Source organism: Seriola dumerili, unplaced genomic scaffold (assembly GCF_002260705.1).
Source record: "Seriola dumerili isolate Sdu_G_001 unplaced genomic scaffold, Sdu_1.0 BDQW01000138.1, whole genome shotgun sequence".
In the NCBI taxonomy this organism is placed as follows: Eukaryota; Metazoa; Chordata; class Actinopteri; order Carangiformes; family Carangidae; genus Seriola; species Seriola dumerili.
In genome coordinates, this window is record NW_019174393.1 from 7,153,420 (window position 1) to 7,174,617 (window position 21,198).

The window sequence follows — 21,198 nt, forward strand, 5'->3', positions numbered from 1 at the left end:
CAGGTATAGAAACGATCCATAAAATCACTGCTATAATGAAGTAGGCAAAATTAAGTCGTACACAGGTACAGTAGTTGTGATATAAAAGGTTATTGGTAGAGAAGAAGATGCATGATATGCAATGCCTATACCTAGAATTAAAGAAAAGTAACTGGGACATAGAAAAACCTAATGATAATGATAATTTAACATGTTCCATCTTGCAACTCAAACAGGTTTTTGGAATTATAGGGATTAATATGAGAGAGATAGAGAAAGAAAAACTGTTGGGGAGTGGTGAAAATCATGTGTAACACATGATGTAGATGTTTTTTTTTTTGTTTTTTTTTGTTTTGTTTTTCTTTGGGGGGGGGGTGCACAATTTTCACTTCTCAGCTATTTTATGTTTTATTGAATTGTTTTTACATTGTGATGTTGTAATTTCTTTTGCTTAACCATCTGCAGACTTCTTCCACCAAACCTTTGCACGCGCTCCTGTGCATGGGGAAACGGCTGTGTGGCAGACATCCTTCAGGCCACTCCCCACTTCACAATTTGTCTTTTCTTCAAACTTCGTTCAGTCAAGGACTTTGTGGTCGGCACCCACCCTAAACCTACGGGTGAGTTACATGCATTCAAATCTTTTTTAAAGGCTAGACAATTTTAATTGGCTCATTAGAATATGTTTTGCATTTATTTTCTTTAACCAGGGTAAGAGACTGTAAAAAGGCTACTGTTGTGGGAGCTACTAAGATAAATATGAGAATTATCAATAAAATTGTAAAGACTTCTGTTCCATATCTGCATACAGCTGGAGCAAACATGGTTTATGTTTCACTCAAGTGTTTATTATATGTTCATGCAGAAGACTGAGAGACCATGGCTGAGGAAACTGCCAGAGGAGATCCTGTTAGGAACACTGGGCCAGACAAAGGGGCTCCTGATGAAGGGGTTCAGCCAAGGGAGAAATGGGCCAACAAGACGGAATTCATATTGTGCATGGCTGGGCAAATCATTGGACTTGGAAACGTTGTCAGGTTTCCCTATCTGTGCTACAAGAATGGAGGAGGTGAGGAACATGTTTTGGACATGTGCGGGAGCTTTTGATGGCTGAGACATTAAATAAATGGCTGCTGAGGTTGAGTAATAGTTTTGCATCCTGGAACTACGGGTGTGCCTGCTCATGTGCTTTGCATGTCACTACACAACATGTATATGCATGTTTGCATGTGCAACAAAATAAGACATGGAAAACTGTTAGATCATGGGAGGTTAAAGACAAAGGGCACCAAAAGTCTTAAAAGTCTGTTACATGAAAACACAGTTAACAGGCAATTTTATTGTTCATCATCTTAATGGCTAACTGGATTTCCATTGTTGTCATCATAGTCAAACTTTTAATAATATCAAATCTTAGCTTGATTCTTCTGTAAAGATTCCAGTCCCCAAAAGATAACTTTAAGTTTGACATTATACATAATAATTATGTATATGGGGTCCTATCTTACACAGTACAAGTAGGCATGGTGTAATTTCACTACAACTCCATTCTATACAGATTGATCTTAGATATTCCACTTGCAGCTAGTTACATAATCAATTTCCTCAGTATCTTTTAATATGTAGGGGATTTGTTGCATGCCAGTATTTGCAGAACCCCTGCCTCACACCGCATACATGAGAGACTTCTTCATCTGTGTCTCTTTTCAGGTGTTTTCTTTATCCCATACTTTACATTACTCTTCTTCTGTGGCATCCCTGTGTTCTTCCTGGAGACGGCATTGGGCCAGTACACTAGTGAGGGCGGGGTCACTGCCTGGAGGAAGATATGCCCCATGTTTGAGGGTAAAAACAAGGCTCATGACAGATTTTTGTAGTAGTATGCAATAATTAGTCGTTCGGCATGCAGGGAATACCTGTTTTTCATTGTATTTTCTTCATTGTTATTTGAAACATATATGGGCATTTGCAGTCATGCACATTCTTAAATCATGTGAAAATAGTAGGAGATTAAATCTAAAAACAGGCCAGAGGATACATTAAGATAAACGCTAAGTGAAAGGGAACATTGTGTAGATTGTGGGCAGTTCTGGTGGTTCATTGTTCACATGAAATGCTTGTAATGTTAAATCAAAGTGATCTATAAGAACATCTATAACACGTATACAAACAGTGCTGGAGACTGGGAACCAAGCCAATACAGGGGAGGTGCCACTGTTGCATAACACAGAAGAAGACAGCAGCGAGAAACTTTCACTAACTATGTGAAAACTCACTTTGTCCTGCAGGGGTAGGCATTGCGTCCCAAGTGACTGTGACCTATATAAACATCTACTTTATTGTGATATTGGCCTGGGCTATCTTCTACCTGATTAACTCCTTTCGAAGTCCTCTGCCCTGGTCCACATGCGACAACTCTTGGAACTCTAGTAAGGCACATCTGTATTTTATTAGCAGTATGGAATTGAACACACACACACACACACACACACACACACACACACACACACACACACACACACTATAAATCTTGCTTCAGAAGAAACACAAGTGAATCCTCCCACACATTTTAGCATTGTGAAGTGTGCACCATCAATCTCATCTTTATCTCTCTTTCCTCAACCGTGTAGATTCATGTCACACTCATGCTGGCATCTTTGCCAACCCTGATTTGTTTCGCCCTGACTTCAACTGGTCATTTCTATACAACATCACCTCACCCAGCGACTTTCAGTTTAACAGCGGTTATGAGTAAGTTGCATCTTCATTATTGAGCTGTGCCTGGTGAACTATCAGTGTATAATTTTGTCACACATACTGAATTCATAGCAGGGATTCATCATGATGATGTGATACATAAAAAGAATAATAAGAAATATGTGATTAGTCTTGGCTTCCATAGATTTAGCATCTTCAGGACACACCCATGCTTTTATGTGTTCCGAGGTGGAGAGTCTTACATCTGTTTCTGTAATAAAAACAAACACTATTAATTGCTGCCATGGGACAGTTGAGGGGTGAAAAGTACACCCAGTAATAAAAGTAGGGCGTCAAGCAAGAGTTAAGTGAGAAAACTGATACCAATTCTCATACATAAGTATGAAGCTACAGCCAGAGGCCGGTCAGCTTAGCTTAGCATAAAGACTGGAAACAGGGGGAAACAGCTAGCCTTTCTTTGTCTAATATAATAGAATAGAATACCCAAACCAGCAACTCTGAATCTTATTATTAACAAGTCATTCATTTTGTATAATATGTAAAGAAACCAAAGGACCATCTCGCCTTGCGATCACTCCTGCCGAGACAACATATTGATGTTCTTGACTTAGTACTCAGACCACACCTGAACTCTTCGAACTCGGCCTTCATTTTGATCTCAGTAAAGACCTCAGTGTAAAGTTTCGTGACTGTATCTTACACAGTTGTGATGCTATCATACTGACAAAATTTGTCCACAGACATAAAAAACACCTGCCAAATATTAATATCATCCGTAGTGACAGAGATGGAGTTGGCTACAGCAACTAGGAGTATGGCTGAAAAACCTAGGAAGCATCCAAGAAAAATTTCTGGTGCTCCACATAAGAAAGAAACTCAGCGTTCAGAGGAAGGATTACAGTCTAAAAAAGAAGGCGATCAACTTGTACGTCTTAAGCATGCTCTTGACAGTTTTTGTGTAACTACTTTCACTGCCACATGGGGGAATCAAAAGTTCCGCACTGCAGATTTAACATCCCTTAAAACAATATTGATTATATTGTCTGACTGTTTAGAAAGACTGCATTGGAAAGAACTTGACTGATAATAGTTTAAGCCTATCAATAATAAAAAAAAAAATGGTTAAGAAGTATTTAAAATTATTATGATTTCAACTCACTTTACTTACCTGCCTGTCATTTTTCCAGGAATATGACGGATCCATTCATGATAATGAAGAATCCGGAACAGGAGTTTTGGCTGTAAGAAACACACCCGCTTCACTTGCAGTTATCATCTTTAAACATAAAAAAAAATGTATAAATAAAATAAAACTTTGACAGTAATATCATCGTCCCCAGTGAGATTATCTTTGGGTGGAACATTCCTCAGCAATAGCTCTTAATGCTTCCCAGATACCAAGTCGACATCTTTACTCTTGGGGTGCCTAGTGAGCATGATGCTAATAGTTAATCAACAAAAGGTGAACTGGGGCCACCCACACACAGCAGGGAAAACAAGCTAGTTACATTCCTTAGAGGCCACGAAAGACCGCTCACACCACCATATTCAACTTCCAACTTTGATAGAAAGTTGTTTGCCTCCCCTTTTTTTTAGCCATTTCGAAATGACTGCTTCGCTTCACATGATAATCTCCTGATTTGGTGTGAGAGGAGATATTGGCAAATCACTCTGTATATACATCTGTGCTGCATCATGAGAACAATGTGAGCTCTCTTCCTCGCAGCTTTTATAATGTGAACTGACGTCATCCAAAGTCAACTGTATTCGAGATGCAGATGTTTGGGCATTTTTGCTGTATACGTATATATATATATATATATATATATATATATATATATATACATATACACTTGTAACAGAGTCAAGACACATTGAACATTGCACATCTGTACATCCATCATTCTGCTTGTTATTTGCAGAGCTTGTGTTTGTATATGTGTGTTAACGGGTCTGATCTCTTTCTCACAGTAACCGTGTGTTAAGAATGTCAGAGGACATGTCCCTGGGTAAGGTACACTGGGACCTGGCTCTGTGTCTCCTGCTTGCCTGGGTTATATGTTACTTCTGCATCTGGAAGGGAATCAAATCCACAGGAAAGGCGAGTACTCCGTTTGGATACAGGAAACTAGGTTGCAGTCCCTTCATTTATAGTTGTTATGTCAGCTGTCTTTAGCTCATCTCCCCCTCTTTGTATCTGTATTCACTTCTTTTTTAGTGGTATAGATGTAACAAAGTGAGAATTTGGTGCACTCAAAGTTATCCTTATTTTTGCTGTATCAAACTACTTATTTTTGATTATATTTATTTATGCAGCAATAGCCATTCGATGTATTTGCTTTCTGGGATTCCCATACTAAAGATTCATAGTAAATGATTCTTGCGTTAATCATTTTTAATACACTTTTAATACAATCGATGAAATGACTGTATTATGTGAAAGGGGTCTTTTGTAGTGATAAACCCACAGAGAATTATCATCTGATTCTCCTCCTCATCTCTACATACTGTTTTAGCATCTTTCAGCCAATTGTTTTGGTTTTACAGCCCATAACTTCACTGTGTTTCAAACTGCAGCATGCACACGTTTTTGAAATTAAGTCGGATAAACCCACAGTACGCTACTTGCCCAGCACCAAAAGGCAGACAGACAAAGTTTGCGATGTTAGTGTTTAGAAGCTAAAAGACAGATATCTCCCTCAGGAGTTGGCGGAGACCAAAGCTAAAAGAGAGTGAATATTGGACTTACACTCACCAAGTGACCAGAACCCTGAACAATTATGTTGCTCTTATTTGCTTGATATGTCATTGGCAACTGTTTGTAAATATGTAAGTCATGACAACTTTCTAGGGTGATAATATACCAATGTTGTGTTTACATTTTCTAAAGCACCAAGGGGACGAATTTAATTGATGCAGAAAAAGAGAGTATGTATAGTATCTATAACAAAAGACATGTGCTGTAAATACATATGAAACCATAACCTGTTGCATTTTGGGGTTTGTAGGTGGTGTACTTCACAGCTACATTCCCTTACCTGTTACTGGTCATCCTTTTCTTCCGTGGAATAACACTTCCAGGCGCTGCAGATGGCCTGTTTTATTACCTCTACCCTGACTGCGAAAAACTTGCTGTGCCTACAGTAAGAACTTAAAGTCATAATTAAGTGTTTTTGTGACAATGTTTTCTTTGCTTTACATACACAATGCACCGTGCGGCCACTGTGCTGCCATCTGAAATTCAGTATGTGACTCTCAAATCAATAGTCAGTGCTCTTTCGTTGCAACTCAGAGTGTTAGCCTCACAACCAACAAGAACATCCTCTCTCTATTTATTCCTTAACACTTCTCTCTCTGTTAGATTCCTCTGTTTTCTAACAGGATGAATTCAGTGTCCAGTTACCCCACCACCCCCCATTTTTCTTTGCGCTGACTCTTGTTTCCGATCACAAGACAGAGACTTAACAAGAAAAGCAAACTAAGATCCGTTTTCAGAAGTTTGTCCAAAAAAATGTTGACTGTGCTCTCCGATGGGGAATTTCTAACACATTTTGAGGGTATACTCAAAAAAGCCAATATAATTAGCTTTTAGCTGACTTTTGCAAACTATTGATTTTTAGTTACATAAAAAAACAACACACTGCATTACGTTCTTACAATAGATCTTTCAATCAATCAATGGATTCTGGTTGGAATGCTTTTGCACAACGACAGCATCTGTCCAGCAATGACTTAAAAAAGGGGAACAAAAATGGATGGACCCCACCTCACTCCTCTCCCCACATCCTCCTCTATCTGCTTTTGTCTGTCTTTCTTCCTCTTGACAGTTCACAGCAAGACTCTTAGCTTCAGGAGTCAAATGTTATCACTGAGGGGTTAAGCCTCAACATTTGTCTATGGGTGGAGCGGAGTCACTTCCTCTTCCCATGTTGGCATGTATATTTGCATGTATGCATATGTTTGTATGAATATTCCTGTGAGAAGTGTCCACATGAAAATATTCTAGGTTTATCTGGGATGATGTTGCACAAAGATCAGAAGAAGCCCCTTGATATTTGCTTTATTTGTTTCTTCTCCAGTCTTCGTCTGATAACTGGATTCCTTTGTTACTATCTCATTTGGATGCAACATGCCACTCAATTGAAACATCTGATCATATTACTTTTGCCTGTTAGAGTTGGAAGACAAAATGTGGCTGCTCTTATCAGACACTGATGTCTTGTATCCTCTGCAAAACAACTATGAAACACAGTGGGAACCTTACGCCATACTCGTGGATAAACGCAAAGGGAAAAGCTGTGAGAATATATTTTGGAGTAATGTCGAAAGCAGGTGAAAGCAGTTATGGGCCAGAGCAGAGTTATGCAATGCCAGATGCTCTTAAAAACTGACAACAGATCTGTTTCTAATGAGTCTTGCTTTAGCGTGCAAGTTTGTGTTCTTTGTTCAAACTGACAGGAAATCATAATGGAGTTCTGGCGTAGTTCTGGGCTCTATTTAACGTGTCTTATTTTGTCTGTGTGTCAGTGTGCATGAATGATATGTGTGCAGAGCATTCCAAGACGACTTTCAAAATAGAATGCATGCTTCTAAGGACACAACAGCTTCCTCTTTGTCCAGTTTCAGAAGTGATAACCCTTTGCCACGAACTTGAAGCTTCCATTTCTGACCCGAGGCTGGGTGTCAGTCAGACCCATCGCGGGGGCCTGAGGAGGGGACTGTATATTGCTTTGGAGCCTTGCCAACTCACAGCGCTGTGGCGCCTCTAATGTTAACCAGATGTTGTCAGGACGATGGCCTGCAGACACACAGTCATGTAAACAAACCCGCCAACACCCTCCCAGGCCTGAATGCGCACAAATACAAACACACATATGGGGGACACTCACATAGTTGTTAACACAACGACACAACAAACACAAAAAAATCATGTAGGTATGTATCGAGCTGACAAATAGTTTTTCTGTTGCTTTGTTAGGAAAGGAGTTGATGGAAAGAATATGCTTTAGGTTATTTCAACAATGAAGGTCCTGAAACTGTCATATGTGGCCCTCTCTAGGTATGGGTTGATGCAGGGAATGAGGTACTCTTTTCCTATGCTCTGGGTCTGGGAGTACTGACCGCTCTGGGAAGCTACAACAAATACAACAACAACTGCTACAGGTCAGTGTCCTTACTCACAGACGTGTCGCTCTCTCGGTTCATCATTACACATACAGTCTTTCATTTGTGTCCTCTTTGACAGTACAGGCTTGCCTTCTTGTTCTGTTGCAGGGATTGTCTGGCACTATGTTGTCTGAACACTGGTACTGGTATCTTTGCTGGTTTCGTTGTGTTCTCAGTGCTGGGATTCATGGCTCAAGATCTTGGCTTACCGATTGCAGACGTTGCTTCTAGTGGTGAGTTAACTCCCCACTTGTTCTCCCTCAGCACTTTTTTGCTCAGGTCCTAAAACAGTTGCTGTATTAATTTTTATGCACTGTGAGTTTAATGCTGGCAGTGTTGACAACAACCACCAATGTCCACAAGATGGCATCTTGTGTTTAGATACAGCTGAAAGCATTTCACTTTTCAGTTACTGTTGCCAGTGATATGATGATAAATTATGTTGACCTTCTAGAACCTTCTTTTTCATGTTTTATTGCTGTTAGTTTTATTTAATTTATTTTTTATTATTCTGTGTTCTAATTTTCTGCCTGAGTTTGTTGTTTCCTTTTAACACTTGGAAAGCATCTTGTAGTGCATCGCTGTGGGAAAGTACTATACAGTTAAAGGTTGCAAGTTATTAAACTAATTATTAATAGTCATAGGAAATTTTGAGAGGTCAGCAAATCATTAAGGGTATAAGAAAAAAATAATCCTACACAAAATTATGTTTATTTCTTTCTGACTTTCCTATCATTTATTATTTCTTCTTGTGGAATGCTGTATTGTTTTAACTCTTCCTGTCTCTCCTTCAAATGAAAGACCCAGATAAGAAAAATAAAAACACTTTTAAGCCCCATTCTTCACAAATCATGCCCATCCTGAAGCCTTTGAAGTTTCAATTTAAGGGATCACATGCCAAAATGTGAATCGGGAATCACTGTGTTAAAAGGACTTTGAACCCCTTGACTTCAAGACTAATGAACAGAAAAATATATTAACAGATGTATTCATGGGCTTTCTACAGGTCCTCATCTGATCTTCATAGCCATTCCTAGGGTTTTGTCATTGCTGCCCGGCTCATCTTTTTGGGCTTTGCTCTTCTTCATCATGGTCATCCTCTTGTGCCTAGACACTCAGGTACTGTAGGTAATACATCATACAGTATACAGCATCTCAGGATTATATTCTAGTTACAAATATATCCAAGTCTGTGCCCACAGTTTGTGTGTGTGGAGAGCCTGGCCACAGCCATCACAGACCTGTTCCCACATTACCTGAGAAGGCCTAAAGGCAGAGAGATACTGGTCCTGGTCATTGCTATCATTTGCTTCCTGCTGGGGCTGCCGTTCATCTCTGAGGTAAAGTGCAAGAAGACAGACAGAAAAAGGCTGTTGTGAAGGTAGATAATATAAAATCAAGTTATGCAATTGTAAAAAACATAACCACTTGGCTGTTTCAGTGGTGAAAATCAACTTAACTGTCAGGTGACAACAGGTAGATGTATTTGTACATTATTATGGAAAATAATATATGTAATTATGTTTTCCCAACTCCAGCCAAACTACTTTCCTACAACCTGACTTAAATCACTCCTGTAACTCATCTATACTAAAAGAGATTCTGCAATGATTGCTCAAAAAAGCAGAAGCCTGCTGTCTACAAATGGCAGTGTTGGTCTGTCTGTCAGTCCACTATTGCTACAGAGTGGAATAAAGGGTTATTTGGTTTCTATTAAATTTTGTATTTACATTCATGGTTCCCAGAGGATAAATCTGTCTGGTGATCCACTGATGTTTCCTCTAGTGCCACTAGCAGGTCAAAGTTTTCACTTATCCTGTGAAATATGTCTTGGGTTGGCACAAATTTACTACAGATTCGTGGTTGGTTTCTATGATGTATTTTAATGACATTTGTGAATTTGATGGTATGTTTCAACATTTTTTGATGAATTACCATAAAATTTGGTACAGAAATTCATGTTCAGAATGAATTGTACTTCTCAATTGACACCATTAGCTGGTCAGAATTTTGTGTAATAGTTTACTTTGTTGTGTTTTTTTATCAAATACCTTTAAAACTATACTGTAGTAATATATGCCAGTACCTTTAGAACTCTTGGTGGTGCCAAAATGTTAGCATGATAGTACCTTTGGAACTCCTCAGCTATACTTTGTGTTTGGTGCTAAAATGTTAGCATAGTAGTACCTACCTTTAAAATTCCACAGCTATACTTTGTATTTAGTGCTAAAAAAGGATGCTTACACACTGAATTTAGATGGTGAACATAATAAGCATTATATCAGATTGTTAGCATTGCCATTGTGAGCATGTTAGCATACTGATGTTAGCATTTAGCTCAAAGCCTAAGTATCTACAACCCCTGCAGACCCGCTAACCTGCCCGTAAATAATTTGTCTTGTTAATTAAAAACATTTAATTTCATATCATGGTATTTCAGATACGAGAATGTTGTGCCCTGCTTTCAGGCCCTGGGCTGCGGGAAACCAAAAGTAAAGGTTATTGATCAAACATTAAGGTAGAAAAGCACAGCCTGTCTGGACTTCTGACAGCTACATCTCTCTTTCTACCTGACTTTTGTTCCACATGTTTTATTTCTGCTCATGTTTCAGGGAGGGATACTCCTCTTCCATCTGATTGATGCCTACGGTGCCAGTCATATCACTCTCCTCATCATTGTTTGTGTTGAGACTATTGTCATTGGCTGGGTGTATGGTAAGTATGTATGGCTAGTGCATTACACGACCAACACTAAAGTGATTTACTAACCTCCAATATTTTCTAAAACGTTTCTGAAAATGAGTTTCTTCTAAATAACAGACTGCTCTTACAATAAGGTATACTAATTCAGCTCTAAATTAGTATGATGCCAGTCATATTGGATAACCTTTAGTGTATGAATTATGTAGTCTGTTATCCTCACAATATCAGCATCATCAGTGGTGCACTACATTCACAGCAGCTGCCAAAATGAGCTTCATTGTTTTTCCTCATTTTATGTGATTCCTACTGCAGCATTTTTTAATCAGTATAATCAATTAATCTGTATCTGTGTAATCTTATCTGTAAAAAAGCTTCAGATAAAAAAAACTTTGAAATCCAGAGTCGATTTATTTTTATCCTGAGTAAAATTAAAACAGCTCCACCAACAACATGAAAAGAGATGCTTGATGAGATTGAAAGGATGACAGGACTGTGTCTCAATTTATGTTTGAGAATATTTAGCTTGCATTCATTTATAGATGTAACAATTTTGAAATACATTGGGCCCTTGCTCTGTGTGAACCTTTGATATTTTTTGAGTACTAAAAGCATACACATAAACATAAGGCTCCAGACAGCAGCAGAGTCATCTTAGCTTAGCAAAAAGACAAGAAACAGGGGTAACAACAAGCCTTGCTCTGTTCAAAGGTTAAAAAAAAAAGTCAGTAAAATCTATTTCAGAAAATTTCAAACTATTGCATTAATGTTTACAAAGGTTGCAGTAATTTGATCATAAAGCAAGGTATTGTACAGTTATTACAAACTCTCTTTGTTCGATTTCTGTTGACCTTTGTCAGTATTGATATCTGTATTTGTTACAAAACCCGGGAGAGTCGGGAGAGTTCAGTAGACAAGAAATTAGGTGTTACACTGTCAGCGTATTACCAGCACAAATCATTCAGTGCTTCAACTGAGGGCTTTTCTCTCAACTGAGAGCAGTTGGTTTATAGAGTTTATCTCAAACCAGAAGGCTCAGTGCTCCACCTACTGGCCTGAAACCAGCAGCTTCAGCTGTAAGTCAAAGATCTGGAACAGGCCTTTCCTGTCCCATTAAAGCACAAACCACCTTACATTTTCTTTTTTTTTCTTTTTCTTTTTTTCTTTTGATGTTCAACTCCTGTCCTTTTCTCACTCTATATATATATGTCAGTATGTAATGCCCTTTTCATTGGACATTTCTTTACCATAAATGTGTCTGTCTGTCAACCATTACCTATACCACAAATATTAATCCCTCATGTCCATATACGAGTCTTCTTCCACCATTAAATACACCTTCATTATCAGCAGTATTACTGGCTAAATTACATCATGTGGGTGGCGAGTTCCTCTGTTCTCATATTAGTATTGATACTTTTCCCAAAAAAAATTATTTTCTTAAATGAAACTGACGCTATGTGTCACTTGCAGAAACATATTCCTTAGACGTTTTCTCACAAACATCCTGGCCATGTGTACATAATTCGTTTCTGTGACTCGACAAGCACATTTCCATTTCCACGTAACAATCCAACCACACATCTTCTACTGCAAAGTGATGCAGAGTAAGATAATGATCAGTTTCTGCAGCTGCTTCCTCCTCCCATTTTGAGTTGTTAAGCCATTCGTTCAACCTCTCTGCCTCTTCAAACTGAGTCTGTGTAAGGTGTGAGGATGTGTCCTCACCCATATTTAAATGAGGCCACTCACTTACCTCCTCCACAAACATGTAGTTAGTTTTCAGAGTCGATTTTCTGTATCATTTATGGAGCTGCTTTCCTAAATAGGTTCTGCAACTTACTTTGCTGTTATACATTTGCAGAGAGCAAGCTGTGGCTGTTGTTCCGTTAGTCAGGCCATGCACTTTACCAATCTCACATTAGTTTCCTTATTGTATTTTCTACAGTTCCTCTCTTCTTCTCCTCCTCTCTTTGGCAGGTGAAGGTGAACAGCTTTGTCATCTTCATCTCCCATTCCACACATCTGCCCACATCTGGTGCCTCACCAGTCTTCCTTTTGTATTCCTGAGACTAAGTTTTGAGTTTTATTTCCCTGTACACCTTTTACCTATTTGTTTTATATGCAGGTTGTTCTTCCCCCTCTCCCCCTTCTCCTCACTAACAGCTTGGGTATCCTCCACTGTGTATAAGAACATAACATAGACATGTTTCCCAACAATAAATCAGCACCATATGTGACAGTAGGTCTGGTCATTAGATTGACATTAGATTTATATGTGGAATCTTAATCTAAAAAGTAACTATAGCTGTTAAATAAATGCCATTTGATTGTATTCTCTGCAAGAACAAAACAACCCCTTTTATTGACCAGCACCTCCTGTCCACAACTTCCATGCAGGTGCGGACCGTTTCTATGACAACATTGAGGACATGATCGGGTACAAGCCATTCCCTGTGCTGAAGTACTGCTGGATGTTCGTCACGCCGCTCATCTGCGGGGTGAGTCCTCACACCTGGGTCGCATCTCTCTCACTTGATTCTTCTCACCTTGTGTCTCTTTCTTGCTTTCACGCTGGCTCTCTGCTTTAATACCTATTTCCTCTCATGTTTTCATTTGTATTCATTATTTTCTTCATATTACGTCTGAGCACAGATCTTTTGCTGCCCTTCATCGCCACTTATCTTTACTTCTCCGTTTCCCTCTCTCAGGCCTTTCATCTTTACTGAGTTTTTAACATATTTCATTTTGCCATATCAGTAATTATTCTTCAGCTCACATATGGGAATGAAGAAGAGAGAAGCTGCCTTTACCTGAAAATGTGGACTCATCTCTTTTAAACGTACTTCACTGCAGACATGATCAGTACAGGAACAAAAAGTACAGTAGGCACATTAATTCTTGCAAGGTGTCAGTTAAAGGACTATATTGGTGTTCTTGTATGTACAGAGACCACATACACTATAAGAACCCAAAGAGTCTCCTAAAATAGTGCCCCTCCGGCACCAGGGGCTGCGGACCTTGGTTGTCATGGGTACAATAATAAACACGCAGACTACCGTCAGCAGCATACCTTCAACAGCATACCAAACCTTCGTTGTCATGGTTACAATAATAAACATACTCATGGCTTGGTTAGGTTTAGGCACAAAAACTACTTGGTTAGGGTTAGGACAAATTTGTGGTTTGGGTTAAAAAAAAGTACTTCCTTAACATTAGACAATCTTTGTTGTCATGGTTACAGCAATAACAACATGGTTTGTCAATAGCTCATGGATAAAAGAAACAACATAAATTGCTACTTTCACATGGGAATCGATCACTGCTCTCCTGTGTGATATTCCTCCATCCACCCTGACCACCCCAAAAAAAACCTATTAAAACCCTAATAAACCCACAGTGCCCACCAACAAATGGCAGTTACCAAAAACCAAAACAAAGCTAAATTAAGAGGGAATAAACCGAATGAACTTGCCAACTGGCCAGAAACACAACTCCCAGAAATAATTCCCAGTGTTGTTCTGTGTCTTCTGGACGTCTAAATAGGCAACTGTTTGCTAACACTTTTGCCATATGCATATGTATGTGCATATCAACTGTTTAATTTGAAATCAGTGTTGTGTTTTAAGGTTGTTTCATTACCCCAAAGTGGCCAAAAATACATAAATATAGTACAAAATCCAGTCAATTGTACATTTGTCATTTCAGTCAGTCAATTCTTTTTATCTACTATTTGAGTGTTTTTTCTCACTGTCAGCTTTCATTCCTCTTTTTTTCTCTAACTGTACCATTTCTTGTCCCCTAGCTCACAGTGCTGTATCACCTGGCATACCCAGACACTTTTTACCTGTATGATTATGTACCCAGCACCTCGGCCACCACATTGTGCAGTGTACTAATTGCCGCTCCACTGATATGCATCCCAGCATTCATTTTGGTAGCACTGTGGAGGGTGAGTGAATTCAAAACTTATATTTGGTCAGTTTCAAATATAATTTAATAAGATAAAGCTAAATTTCACCTTTTCTCTCAGCTCGTATTATTATACTGTGATGTGTATGTGGCTACGTTTACAATGTATTTTCCTCTAACCAATCAGAATCCCCAAAACATGACTACACCATCCAGCGACCTGCGTCAGGCTCAGCCACACAAGCCAGTGCTGACACTGTGTAAATACGTCATTTACAAGGCACAAGGGCCGCCAATCAGGAGTGTGGAGGAAAGAGACGAGAAACTGATGATGGCGGAACGCTGTAGGGTGTGATGGTTACTTTTAACACTTTATAGACCTGCAGCAAAGTATGGTGCATGATGGCATCAAAATTTTCCAAATCGGTGACATCAAAGACACATTTTAATTTTACAAATGTTTACAAAATTGATGAATCAGGAACTTTTTTGTTGTTGTTGTTAGTACATTAGTCTTTACCTTACTATTGTTTATAATGAATAATAAAGAAAAAAAATCCAATATAATGCACATACGCCTATACATCTATAATCCTTCATAAGTACTTTAAAGAGTACTCCTCTGGTTTAACACCCCTTTAACATCGTTTAACAGTTTCAATGGAAAAATTGATGAACTAAAACTGACATCAGATGTTACGCAGCTCCTTCTGGAGACACAAAAGCCTTTAAACAACTTTGAGGTATGAAATCAATTGCGTTTCCCTTTGAAATGCTTATAAGGTCATAAATCTGGCACATTTGGGTTATTACGATATTTTACTTGCAATTCTAAATTGTAGTCGCTGTTTGCCATCAAATCAAAGCAGCCAAAACTACAATGTTAATCTCAGTTAGCATCAAATGTAAATATGGGTTGCTGAATTATGTTGTTTTACTGCGATGTTACATCGAACAAGCTAGCTCGCTTCTTTTGTTACTGAGATAAATATCGTGTTTATGAATGATATATCTCTGTTGTATACAACCACTTTTTTGTTTCAGAATGTGCCCAATATCTTCAATCCATTATGTGTCTATACCATGTACGGATGATGATAAATTTTATGAATCAATATGCTAAATATGCTGTTGCAATATGCCTCTTTTGACTCTGTCCATATTGATTTCTGACCAGAGAGGATCAACATTCAATAAAAGTCCATGATGGTCAGCTTGTCAGTTCAGTGAATGGATCTCCTGTTTCCTGTTTTGTAGCAGGAAAACAAAAATATTCCACAGCTCTGTGTGTCTCCTGCTTTCTTTTTGTCATACATGCTAATAATAATAATTTTAAATAAAGGCATACATACACAAACATGAAAAGGTGTCACAGGATACATGTGGTTGGTGAACATGAACTTGCTCCATTGTAATGTCAAGCTCAGTCATCTGTGTAATCCAAACCGGCATTCAATTAACAGGCAATTCCACCCAGTAGCCTCCCAGCTCCCTTCACCCCCAACTCCCTCCACCTTTCCCTCAACAACACAGAATGACCCTCAGCACTGAACACATATGGCCTTAAAAGCCAAAAAGCCCGCCGCAGGATCAGGTGGGTCAAAGTGCGAAAGGAAATTAACACTGGTGTATGTTTTAATCTTAATGAGAAAATAAAAACCAACATTAAGAAGCTGCTGGCAGTTTAATGTTCCACAAGTGCTGGAGAATAGTGGCAGGAATATGTAAGGTCACGACCCCATTTTGTATATTGATGGCTCTGTGCTTATATTAGAAGCTGCAGGTTTCCCGAGGGTAAAGAACTATAGGTTTAACAAGGGGTGCAACATGTCCCGTATTTATAATTAGAGTGATGTATCCATCAGCCTTTACATAACCAGCCACAGCCAGAGTTACTGTAATGGAAAACCCTAACCACTGGCTCGGGTACCAACAATTGACATATCACACAAATACAGATGAGCAAAATAAGCCCAGTAGGCTGTTAACAGTCATCATGGAAACAGTAATGATATGACATAAATAAATAATATACTGTAGGTTTTTTAGGTTCGTTCATTCTTTGCACTTAAAATGACAGGGTTAAAACAAACACAGTACTAAGTTACTCCACCCAGAACCAATGGGTTGCTTCGACCACATTAGTAAGTATAACAACAGCTAGCGTAGACTATAATATCAAATTGTAGTTAAAGATTAATAACCCAACAGAAATATTCAAAATAACACCAGCACTGGGTCAAAAGAACCCGGTTAGATGGTTTTCTACCAATGGGCAGTTTTGACGCAGTCATTTTTAACTTATGCTTTTACCCAACAATACCTTAAGAGTTGTTTCTGCCTCTACATTAAAGGGCTTCTCCAACAATGTAGAATCACACTGAAAGTTAGGGGACTCGCACAAGACAGATTAGAGAAAGAGCGATCAAAATCGTAACGGCAGAAGCAGAGAAATCCTGACTTGTAGTCCCTAAAACACCGGAGCCTACATTTCCCTTAATGCAACTTGATAGCCTCTATCACTTGGCCTCTCAAAAGCAACAACAATATGACAGAAAATGATCAAATGTCACTGAAGATCAGATTTAGCAGGTGAACACATTTGCAGTTGGACCGACAGTCAGTGTTTTGGGCGAAGATTTAATATCAACTGGCATATCTGAGCATGCTGGGATATTGCACAGAGTTAATCATTAGTTCACTTCCGTAATGAGCTGGGATCCCCCTAAATGATACTTTCCCTTTGTATTACCTTCCCTCATTCTGTCTCACGAAAGTGGAAAGTGAAAGGAGCAGGAGTGATGCTAACACTGCTGGAGAATAAATGAATATTTGAAAAATGAGCCTGTAAAGGAACTGAGAAGATATTTCTCAAGACTGGAGGGACATTTCATCTATTAAGTTAAATGTGAGAGGAAGACGACGAAGTGTGTAAATCTGCAATCTAAAGCCCGCGTTCAAGTAAGTTAAATAAGACTGAGATGATGTTTCCAGCCACATACCATTTTTCTGGTATTATTAGTGTGTTGCTTGACATGCTTTCATGTCATGCAACATAATTTAAACTGTAACAACCCTCTTAACAGGTTTCCCTCAACTTTCCCTGCCAGAGCCTGGAGGGTGGATTCATTAGGGTGATTGAGTATGTGTGATGTGTGACGGTATGTACAGCTGTCCTATTCTCGTCAATGCAATATCTCAATAACGCCTTGACAGAACCTCTTCGAATTTGGCACAAACGTTCACTTGGACTCGAGGATGAATTCATTTTGGTGGTCAAAGGTCAGGGTCAGTGTGACTGCACAAAATACTTTTTAGCACTTGACAAAACAATTATGACAAAATTTCTCACTAATGGTTAATACTTTATATGATTCTGGATGAACAGGGATGTAATCTGAAACTAGTCTAGTTTGTCTTTTAATTAAGTAAGATTAATTTACAATTACACATTACAATTCATATGTTGTCTTTGTAAAGCCATGTTGCGACAATGTCTCAATTATCTTCAGTGCAGATGAATGAATGAAACCAGAGAAAGAGGAGCACACTGAACATGAAAAAATGTATCTGTATGAATCTGTAGATCTCTATACTCTTCCCTGAACATTCTACGTAACAGATGTATTTTAATTTGAATACCAGATTGTCTCTGTTATTGAGTCAGCTAGAACATCCTCCGTGTAATTATAATTTGATCAATTACTAAAACATTGTGAATCTAAAAGCTGAGAAACCAAGCATCAAGCCATATGAGCCAGAAGTCCTTATTATAACCAAAAGACAAAAGGACTTGACCACACTTTTTCATGATTTCCAGCAACTCTATAAACAACAATCTTGACCACTGGACTACCTCTGCTGCTGATGATCCCTACAACCTGACAGATGTAGAGTAGTTTCTGCCCTCTCATAGAAGGCTAAAAGCTTCCTGCAGGAACCACTGTGAACTATACATAATTCTACTTAGGCAAATAATTTTTTTCTTTTTTAATTCTTCTTTTTCAAATATTCAGTCCTATATAAATATAACACTTTTTTTTAATAGAAGAAAAATTAAAATTGAAAATGAAATGAAATAAAATACTACTTTTTCTCTTGGGTATGTCACATTATTGGATTACAGATTAACAAACATTGCTTGAAAAAAGTTACATTTAAAGTAAAAAGATGGTTATTCTAAAGTGGTGTGAGACCACCTAACAATATTGTATCACATATGTACTGTATCTGATTTTTACAGTGTAAATTCTACTCTGATACTGATGTCAGGCTTTGTCTGGTTTATATTTATATATGATTTATATACTAACTATTTCCCCCTTTTTGGTAAAGGGCTTATAATATAAGAAAATCACACTGGCTTCGTGTTCCTCATAATCAGATGATGGATTTTCTAAGGGCAATGTCATATCACAGGCTCATTATTGTGATTGAATGGTAATCGTTATCTTGTCAGGTAATTATTGATGTCTTAACCAGACCGTTTTAATTGTGTATATACAGAAGGCAGTCTGATTTAAGGAAACTGAATGTTGAACATATCTATGCATTAACAGATGTTTAGCATTCAGATAAAGATTATTTGGTCAAGACACTTTTGGTTTTTGGACAATAATCAGGGAACAGAACGAGATGACGTGATTAACAGAGGCAGCACCAGTCCAATGAACAACGAAAACGTTATGGAAATGCAATTTGTTTGTTTCATGTATTAATTTCTTGCTCCACAATCATCTGATGTTTTCTCAACTTCTATTTTTAGTCTCTCCAGTGGCACAGAAGCTGCCGTGGACATGTGATTCATGCACATCATTTATTTACATTCATACATCATTTAAGTCTGATTCTGTTGCACTTTGTTGCATTTTCTTTTTATCAATACTTCACCTAGATGTAAAATTTTTTTGCAATATTTTAACTTTTTTTTTTTTTTTTTGCTGTGTTTCCAATCAACTTTTTGTATGACCAAATCGAAAATACACAAAAACAGGCAGATAAAAACACACTTCTGTCTGGACCATTTCTTGTTGAATACAGGACATGCATCACTCAGTGTTGCATTTATGCTCGTCAGTACCTGCCTACAGTATGTCTTCATCAATGTTTAATGAAGCCTCTGACCGTCTGCTGCGCTTAGCAAATATTCCCACAGGGCATGAGTTGAGAAAAAGAAAAATGTCTGACCTTATCGTTCAGCCAACCATTTGATCAAAATCACTTGGATGAAGGCACTGAATGCATCAGAGTAACAGATTGCAGAAAGTTCCACATTAAATAGATTATATTTCTGCCTGATTGCTTCTTTAGGGGCTTTTATGGTGACAATGCCTTGACGTAATTTATTTTGGGACACATAAAGCGCTATGACTTTGCATATAACAAGGTCGCAAGGATTTGAGACACTTATGATGATAAAACGTGACTCAGGGGTAATGGAAGGAGAGCAGAATGAAATGGAGAATGAGGCTGTTGTTAGATCTCCAGGGAGGAATGACACACTCTGCAGTGACGCCAGTGAAACACTACCGGATTCGTGTATCAGGCAAACTAAAAATGGAGACATTTCAATGCCCTCTGTCACTTCTTTTATCTGATGTTTTTCGCTCTCCCTTTCTGTCTTTCTCTCTATCGCCAGCGATGTAACAATCTTTCTCGGTTTCCTACAATCTTTTTCCCCATTTCTATGTATCTTTTCATCTCATTCCCCTCTCATCTACCCAGGCACTACTCACTACATAGCACCATTTCCCATTTTTATCTCACTATCTTTTCACTCTGCCACTGAACTCATATCTATACCTTTCCTGCCCTCTCTCATTCTTTGCAGAGATTTTCTCTGTCCCTTCCTCTCTCATCATCTTTTCACTTTCTTTCTCATTAACACAATCATACTCTCTCTGCTGTGCACCCCGCGTTTTTCCTTAACCTGTGGAAATTCATGCGGCGTGCACTGTCCTGCTGCATTACTGATCGAAAATGTTGGTCATATTAGCCTCCTATCTATGCATGCCTATCGCCTTTAGGCGTTCTTTGCTTTATAATAACCACCGCTTTGATCCACAGACCAGGACACGTGCTGTGAATTAAAGGAAGCTCACAAGGAGGTCTCAAAGGCAACAGTTTTTTGTTGTTGTTGTTGTTGTTATTGAGATTACTGAGGAATATTTTTCAAATTAATAACCTGAATTTAAAAAAGCAAATCTACTTTCATGATGTAATGACTCACCATTAGCTTATGTTACTGTATAGTGTGCTGTACATTTCGTCGGTTTTAATTGCCTCATTGCATTGCAGTCATGTGGTTCTGTGAGGCTGTAGCCCACTTGGGCACTGTGGTGTTCTGAGCTAAATGCTAATGTCAGCATGCTAATAGAGAGCTGCAGGAAGCATGTTGTGTTATTCTACAGCATAAAATACATCAGTAAATACCCTACTCTTTAACGCTTGTTTGTGTCTTAAGAAGGCGTTTGCTGACAAGTGGCTAAATGAGACTGCAGAGGTTATCGGTTGACATTAAACGTCATCACACTGAACATGAAAACAGGTCTACTCACCAGTCCGCTTTGACAGTTTTGTTGTACTTTTGCAAACTATTACTAACTTTGTAAGACGAAAAGCTTTTGTAGAAGAAAACGTAAGTTAAATTACACTAGTATGCCACGTTCACATCATGCGGGAGGTAGCAATGGTAAAGATTCCCATGTTTATGACTTGCAAGAT

At 38.4% G+C, this 21,198-nt stretch overlaps 1 protein-coding gene across 1 annotated transcript; it reads left to right on the top strand.

Annotated features, from left to right (window-relative positions):
• Nucleotides 1–538: 538 nt before the first annotated feature.
• LOC111224637 (sodium- and chloride-dependent GABA transporter 2-like) lies at nt 539–15,783 on the top strand. Its single transcript, XM_022749193.1, has 16 exons — nt 539–599; nt 845–1,048; nt 1,690–1,824; nt 2,268–2,408; nt 2,610–2,730; nt 3,885–3,938; nt 4,669–4,798; nt 5,706–5,840; nt 7,757–7,860; nt 7,972–8,096; nt 8,870–8,982; nt 9,066–9,203; nt 10,476–10,578; nt 12,964–13,064; nt 14,369–14,515; nt 14,663–15,783. The coding sequence occupies exons 2-16, from the start codon at nt 859–861 to the stop codon at nt 14,828–14,830; spliced, it is 1,905 nt and encodes a 634-aa protein (XP_022604914.1). The 5' UTR covers nt 539–599; nt 845–858; the 3' UTR covers nt 14,831–15,783.
• Nucleotides 15,784–21,198: the final 5,415 nt, after the last annotated feature.